At 37.6% G+C, this 8,251-nt stretch overlaps 1 protein-coding gene across 4 annotated transcripts; it reads left to right on the forward strand.

Moving 5' to 3' along the window:
* The first annotated feature begins 1,923 nt into the window (after window positions 1-1,923).
* On the forward strand, window positions 1,924-7,914 carry LOC307145130 (uncharacterized protein). Of its 4 annotated transcripts, none has more exons than XM_079847990.1 (4): window positions 1,924-2,154; window positions 2,645-2,718; window positions 3,026-5,741; window positions 7,527-7,914. In XM_079847990.1, exons 2-4 carry the CDS (start codon window positions 2,666-2,668, stop codon window positions 7,539-7,541), a joined length of 2,784 nt encoding a protein of 927 aa, XP_079704116.1. In that variant the 5' UTR covers window positions 1,924-2,154; window positions 2,645-2,665; the 3' UTR covers window positions 7,542-7,914. The 4 variants fall into 4 exon arrangements, with proteins under 4 accessions (XP_079704116.1, XP_079704118.1, XP_079704117.1 ...); XM_079847992.1 differs by lacking the exon at window positions 7,527-7,914 and having other exon boundaries at window positions 3,026-3,890; window positions 3,962-6,348; XM_079847993.1 differs by lacking the exon at window positions 7,527-7,914 and having other exon boundaries at window positions 1,930-2,154; window positions 3,026-3,326; window positions 3,422-6,348.
* Window positions 7,915-8,251: the final 337 nt, after the last annotated feature.

Raw genomic sequence — 8,251 nt, forward strand, 5'->3', positions numbered from 1 at the left:
CCTATGGTTCCTAAATGAAAACTCGAAAGTTCACGAAAACATGGTGAGAACATGCAACACATGATTCTAAACAAGCATGCAAACTTTTATGAAGATCGGACTATAGTTGTGGCTATAGCTGTTAAAAAAACCTTGAAATCCGTATTTTTCCTATGGTAAGTTGCCTGTATTGGCTGTAAATGGTCATTTCCATCTATGATTGAGATGGTAACAGGCTTGCTAAATAAAACATGGAGGGCCCTATTTTAATGATCTGAAACGCGAAACGCAAGTAACTCTGTGGGCGGATCTCCGGCGCTGTTGCTATTATACCGGCGGGATAAATGACTCTTGCGCTCGACGCAAATCTAAAATGGGTTGGTCTGAAGTAGCTTCATTACTCATAGGTGTGTTTGGGCGTAATGTGAAATAAACCAATCAGAGCGACATCTCACATTCCCTTTAAGAGCAGGCGCGCTTGTTCCATGGCGGATTGCTCTTATAACGGCGGATTTGCCAGGAGCGGTTCACAGCCGAGGAGACCGACGTTCTCGTCAGGGCCGTAAAACACAGAGAAGTGACATTGGGGATGGAGAAACACACCCAAATTAGCTTCGGTTAAACAGGTGTATAATAATTTGGGTAAATGTGTAAGCTAGATTTATGCCTATTTTTTCACATCTTCATGGACACCATAATGATTTCTCTCATGTGGAATTAATTTCCTTGTAATTATGCATGGTTTGCAAAAATGGGAACTGCTGAGAGAAGCAAAGTGTGTGTGTGTTGTGCACACGCTACATTATGGCCAAGCATGCGCCCTTAAAATAGCATCTGAACGCGCCACTGACTTTAGTGGAGGTTTCTCCTGGTCAGTGGCGGAATTGTTTTCTGAAACTGCAAAATAGCACCAGGGAACGTTTGCGCCGGAACACGCCTCCTCTTTTTGCTGAACCGCCCCCGGGAGCGCAAGTTCATTCCCTAATTTACCGGCGTGCGTCTGTGGAGGGAAAAGTTCGCTGTGCGTCGGGTGCAAAATAGGAATGATACATGTGTCGTGTACAAAGTCAATTGCGCTGGGTGTAAGATAGGGCCCTATATCTTTTTACGCATGTGCTTAAAGGCCTTAAACGCTTGAACCCCGACAATTGCTGCTCGAAGCTATATTTATTTTAATTTTATTTATTTTTAAATTCTTCTATTTTCTTATTATTCTTTTCATTGGGTTAATAATTAAAATGATATTCAAATATGAATATTGTGTATAAATTGTAAAAGTTTTATTAATTGAACCAGAAGGGACAAACAAACAAGGGCTTCACTTTCATGAAAAAAAAAATAATAATAATAATTTTAAATGTAATATTATTGCTGACGTTATGTCATGCACATATGGAAGCCCATTTCAGCCACATAAGAAAAATAATATCATGCATGAAAAGTTGAAATTATGACATACTTAAGTCATAAATATAAGATAAAATGTCTAAATGACTTCAAAAGTCATAAATATTAGATTAAAACACAAAATTGTGAGATTAAAAAGTAAAAATGATGACTTAGTTTCGACTTTTTATGACATTCTGTGTAATAATAATCTGATAAGTCAAAATTATTACTTAAAAAGTCAAAATTATGACTTAAAAAGTATGTCATAATTTGCACTTTTTAATCTCATAACTTCGACTTTTTACACGTTTTTTTTTTTCTTATGTGGCAAAAATGGTATTCCATATGCACACTTTTTTTGATAGGGTTCTTCTTTAAATCTTTAAATTAATCTTAATTTTTGCATATCTGACATATATTTTCTCCTACATTAAAATGTTATTGCAGGGGCAAGGTAAAGTCTAGGCAAAGATCATTGCATCACTGTTTAATGTTGTTTGTTGGACTTTGAACATGAACAGTTCTTATCTGTGTGCTACCCCCCCCCCCCCCCCCCCCCCTCCGTTTCAAAATTTTAGGACAGAGATAAAGATGTTTGTCTAGTAACGTTTCGTTTTTGAACAATAATCCTACCGGAAGGAATAACATTGTAGAATAACAAGGAGGATTGTGCTCCTGCAAATTAATTATCAAAGAAGAGAAGTGTGGAATTAGTGTCATACACACACAGAGTTTGTAGATTTGTAGAAGTAGATTCAGTGCGGATGTCCTATAGTCAGCTGAAATGTGAGTATCCTTGATTACATTGTTTACAAAATCATGCCTGTGGAAAAATATGCATACAGCTGTATATCTATATAGGCTTTTATATAATTCTGTGCATACCTGTAGTTTACAAATTTGAGAGAAAAAGCACTCAGGTTAAACAGAAGCAGTGTGAATGTTTCTATTATTGGACTGGTTTTTGTTTTTCATAGTTTTCTTAATAGTAATATTACAGGATAATGTGATACATAAGATGAGACTCTTCCACAGGGGTCTGCAATGGTATTGCCGGAAGTCTGGCAATTATTGTTTAAATGAAAACTAATTTTTGAGAAAAGGAAAATAAGGGTTGAACAAAAATATAAGCTAGATTCTATCGCAAAAGTTAAGATGTCAAAGTTAAAACTTCATTGTCTCTCCCACATTAAAATGTATGAAAAGTATGTGCAAGTAATTGACATTATTGATTATTTAAGGGCCAAATGTAAATTCATTATCTTGCATATTATAGACCAGGACTGTTGGAGCAACAATGGCTTCACCCAGACTACGGCGCCGCAGCATGGACGAACCACCCGACATAGCGTGAGAGATTGTTACATGTTATGTTTTTACATGGAGTTTGTTTGTTATCTATGTTTCTCTTGATGCAGAGAATCATAATAATTGTCTGGGTGTTTAAACAAATTGTTAGCTTATTAAGCAATATTTTCTTTTTAAAAAATCACTCTAATCCGTGTATACAAAAATACAGTATATAGCATAGGCCTAAATGATCAAAATAAACTTAAGAACTCATCTACAGTACATATCAGTTAATGTGCACCATAAAAATAAAATATTTGCATTACAAAACATACTAAATTTCTTGATGTTTCTTTGTTTTCTCTAGATCTGATGTTATTCATCTCGAAGCTGAATTGAATAAGCTACATGAGAAAACCTCTGCTGAATGTCAGACACATATAGAGAAAATGAGCAACCTCATCAAAGAGATTGAAGAAGATTACAAATGTGCTATTAAGCAAGGAACCGGAGTAGAAAGAAGAGTAGAAAGAAGAATAGAAAGAAGAGTAGAAAGAGGAGAAGAAAGAGGAGTAGGAACAGGAGTAGGAACAGGAGTAGGAACAGGAGTAGAACGAGGAGTAGAACGAGGAGTAGAACGAGGAGTAGAACGAGGAGAAGAAAGAGGAGTAGGAACAGGAGTAGGAACAGGAGTAGAAAGAGGAGTAGAAAGAGGAGTAGAAAGAGGAGTAGAAAGAAGAGTAGAAAGAAGAGTAGAAAGAAGAGTAGAAAGAAGAGTAGAAAGAGGAGAAGAAAGAGGAGTAGGAACAGGAGTAGGAACAGGAGTAGGAACAGGAGTAGGAACAGGAGTAGGAACAGGAGTAGAAAGAGGAGTAGAAAGAGGAGTAGAAAGAAGAGTAGAAAGAAGAGTAGAAAGAGGAGTAGGAACAGGAGTAGAAAGAAGAGTAGAAAGAAGAGTAGAAAGAGGAGAAGAAAGAGGAGTAGGAACAGGAGTAGAAAGAAGAGTAGAAAGAGGAGTAGAAAGAAGAGTAGAAAGAGGAGTAGGAACAGGAGTAGGAACAGGAGTAGGAACAGGAGTAGAAAGAGGAGTAGGAACAGGAGTAGAAAGAAGAGTAGAAAGAAGAGTAGAAAGAGGAGTAGAAAGAAGAGTAGAAAGAGGAGTAGGAACAGGAGTAGAAAGAGGAGTAGGAACAGGAGTAGAAAGAGGAGTAGGAACAGGAGTAGGAACAGGAGTAGAAAGAGGAGTAGGAACAGGAGTAGGAACAGGAGTAGAAAGAAGAGTAGAAAGAAGAGTAGAAAGAAGAGTAGAAAGAAGAGTAGAAAGAGGAGTAGAAAGAAGAGAAGAAAGAGAAGTAGGAACAGGAGTAGAACGAGGAGTAGAACGAGGAGTAGAAAGAGAAGTAGGAACAGGAGTAGGAACAGGAGTAGAAAGAGGAGTAGAAAGAGGAGTAGAAAGAAGAGTAGAAAGAAGAGTAGAAAGAGGAGTAGAAAGAGGAGTAGAAAGAAGAGAAGAAAGAGAAGTAGGAACAGGAGTAGAACGAGGAGTAGAAAGAGGAGTAGGAACAGGAGTAGAACGAGGAGTAGAAAGAGGAGTAGAAAGAGGAGTAGGAACAGGAGTAGAAAGAAGAGTAGAAAGAGGAGTAGGAACAGGAGTAGAAAGAGGAGTAGGAACAGGAGTAGAAAGAGGAGTAGGAACAGGAGTAGGAACAGGAGTAGAAAGAAGAGTAGAAAGAAGAGTAGAAAGAAGAGTAGAAAGAGGAGTAGGAACAGGAGTAGAAAGAGGAGTAGAAAGAAGAGTAGGAACAGGAGTAGAAAGAGGAGTAGAAAGAGGAGTAGGAACAGGAGTAGGAACAGGAGTAGAAAGAAGAGTAGAAAGAAGAGTAGAAAGAGGAGTAGAAAGAGGAGTAGGAACAGGAGTAGAAAGAAGAGTAGAAAGAAGAGTAGAAAGAAGAGGAGAAAGAGGAGTAGAAAGAGGAGTAGGAACAGCAGTAGAAAGAAGAGTAGAAAGAGGAGTAGAAAGAAGAGTAGAAAGAGGAGTAGGAACAGGAGTAGAAAGAGGAGTAGAAAGAGGAGTAGGAACAGGATTAGAAAGAGGAGTAGGAACAGGAGTAGGAACAGGAGTAGAAAGAAGAGTAGAAAGAAGAGTAGAAAGAAGAGTAGAAAGAAGAGTAGAAAGAAGAGTAGAAAGAGGAGTAGGAACAGGAGTAGAAAGAGGAGTAGAAAGAAGAGTAGAAAGAGGAGTAGGAACAGGAGTAGAAAGAGGAGTAGAAAGAGGAGTAGGAACAGGAGTAGGAACAGGAGTAGGAACAGGAGTAGAAAGAGGAGTAGAAAGAGGAGTAGGAACAGGAGTAGAAAGAAGAGAAGAAAGAGGAGTAGAAAGAGGAGTAGGAACAGGAGTAGAAAGAGGAGTAGAAAGAAGAGTAGAAAGAAGAGTAGGAACAGGAGTAGAAAGAGGAGTAGAAAGAGGAGTAGAAAGAGGAGTAGGAACAGGAGTAGAAAGAGGAGTAGAGCGAGGAGTAGCTCTCATGATTGCAGGATTAGCTTTAGCTGTTTATACTCTGGGGGCTTCTGCTATTGCTGCGGGAATAGGAGCAGTTGTAGGAGCGGCTGTAGTTGCGGCTGCCGGAATTACTGCTGGTATCGGGCAATTCAGGAAAACACAGCAGGAGAAGAAAATGAAACAAAGCATTGAAACTGAATGCAAAGAACTTCAGAACAAAATGAGTCCTATGATTAACTCGCTGGAAGAAGTGTTTCAGCATACTCAGGGAATACTGAGAGACCCTACGATACCAGAGCACAAACTCACTGTAATGCGCGATCTTTTTAACTACTGCTTTCAAGAGCGTACAACTTTAAATTTGACTGAAAACCTCTCCGACACTTCAGCTAAGATTGGTGAAATGCTTGAACTTTTGGACGAAATTATTGAAGACAACAAGGACGAGCCTGCAAAACCAATAGAGGAAGAGGAGTTTAAGAAAAAAGCAGAGACATTCATTAATGAAATGAAGAAAGGACTTAATCAGTTACAGAACACCATGAATGAAATCAGTCAACTGAAAGAAAGAATATCAGAGAGCGTGAATTAACCCTCTGAGGTCTAAGGGCATTTTTTCACTTTTTCTTCGATTTTACATATCTTATTAAATTCACCTTTTAAAGGCAATTACATAAAATAATCCCATGTGTTTTATATCAAAATGTGCAGAGAAAACCCAGCTCTTTCACTGATGAGCTCACCACTTGTCCTAGAGCATTGTGTAAAGAGAGAGAGAGGGATAATTTGGCTCTAAAAGGTGAAAAATATAAGTCCGATTTTTGAAATTATTCAAATCTCTTGTGGAAACATACCATTACTCATGTGGACGAATTATTTTGGCCCCTGATATGGGTTCCCCAAAGTCTTAGGGTCACAAAAGTAGTGTAATATATGAATAAAATAGTAGATAATGAATAATAATTGTCTAAAGAGACATTTTGAAAAATCGTTTTTTAGTACAAGTTTTGTCTGTGACTCTACCTTCACCAAATGTTAGAGGGACTGAGATAAAATAGGACTAAAATAACTTCCTACTACATATCAAGCTTTATGGGATGTGTGCAAATGAAAAAGTAGCATTACAACAGGTCTTTCTTTCAAGCAAATGTTTACTTTGTGAAAAAAGCTCACTACTAACAATATTCACAAAATGTAAAAATTTTCATGTTTTCTTGTCTATGACATGTCAACTTTTCAACATTTTTTTTTCAAACCAAAGATGAACTATATATTAGATATTAGAAATAGTGCTGGTTGATGCTGGGGGGGGGGGGGGTACGGGACCTCTTGGCTGGCCGGGTTGGTGATGATGGTTGCTGTGTAAGGGCTGGTGGTGACGTGGTGACCTGGTGACTGGTGGCAGGCACAGGTGAGGCTGCCTGTGTTACACTGGGCCCTGGTAGCTGTGAATCCTATCTTAAAAAAACACAAAAACAAATAAGTTAGGACTTGCATTATCAATTTGGCCAAAACATATTGATTCATCACTACAAGAGATAATGTTATTCAAATTGTGAATTGAGGTGAAGAAATATTACATTAGTTATCAAAAGGAGACCACCAAGAACAGCCTACATGCCTACAACGTTACTATTTTTAAGTGTACCCCAGTTTTACACAAGAAAATAACTTTTACATAAAGTAAACACTTTGCTAAAGGCGCAGTCAATTTGTCAAAGTTCAGATACACAAAGCAGCACAGCGCACTTTATTTTAGCCAATATGGTCACAGTTAGCCTAGGTCTAGGACAAAGTGCACCATGCGAACAATGTTTTTATAAAATAAATACGCTTACCCGTCTTCAACTGGATCTCTTCTGTGATCGTAATCCTCATCTTCATCAGAAGAAAATCCATCAGGCTCGGAAACTCGCCTTTCATCCTCGTCGCTGTTCTCCAAAACCGCCGCAAGTACGTCTGTCAATGTCTTCGCCATTATCTTTCATTGTCTTCTTCTTTATGTTTTTGCCATGTTTTTTCGCGGACTTTTTTACTCTTTCTCTCTCCATGTCAGCTTGTATTTTCCTCACTGTGAGGAGATGGGAGGGGACTTAGGGATTTCAACTGCATCTATTGGTTGGTTTCACACAAAATGCAGACAGGCAAGCTAGCCCACCAATCACGCAAGGCGAACGGTCATCTTGTCTTCCCTCTTGCTCTCTGTATGAGTCACGTACGATTTCGCGAAAATAAGGACGTTGAAGCTGAGAATCTATCGATTACGGCAAAATCAGAACCATTTATGTGTGCTGCACAATCGCAGAGATATTAATAGAAACATTTAGTAAACATCGAGTTGACGCGCCCGCGCGTCATCCGACCTCAGGGGGTTAATGAATGATAATTATTGATGTCCTACAATGATTAATGTTACATCAGCAAAAGTTAGAATTAAATAGAATATGCAGAATAGCACCGGTTTTTGTTTTGTTTTGTTTTGTTTTGTTTTGTTTGTTTTTTGCTAAAGGAAAACGATATTTTGTGACACACGGAAATTCAAGTGTAAGATTACATTGCTTTTGCTCTACATTGTCAAAAGACACATTTTGTGTGTATATATTGTGCTTTGTATTTTACACTTCCATGACATGTATGTATATAAGACATGTATATAAAATGTATGTAAATGTAAAATGTAACTATATTTGAATTAAAAGTGAATAAAATAATTGTCTTTAAGCCATAAATGACTTATTGTCTTTAAAATGGTTTATAAAAAAAAGTTTATAATCTCTTCTTCTTTTTATTATTATTTGGTAATAGATTTATTTCATCAGTGTGATTTTAGAAAAACTCCTCCTGTTTCAAAGAAAACAATTGTTAAGGAGATGTTCTTGCTGAGGATTACGATGCACAGAGATTTCTGTGGTATGCGATTGAATGTATTATGGCATACGACTAAATATTTGAGCTGAAGAAGTGTAAGTAAATTACATTTAAGTAAGTAAATGAATAAATAAATAATTGTTATGCAAAACAGTTCACACTAGTCTGGACATGACATGGTGTTCATATGTATAAATCACACTGGAGTAACAGTTCCTAATAATA

This window comes from Squalius cephalus (assembly GCF_949319135.1).
Source record: "Squalius cephalus genome assembly, chromosome: 17".
Lineage (NCBI taxonomy): Eukaryota > Metazoa > Chordata > Actinopteri > Cypriniformes > Leuciscidae > Squalius > Squalius cephalus.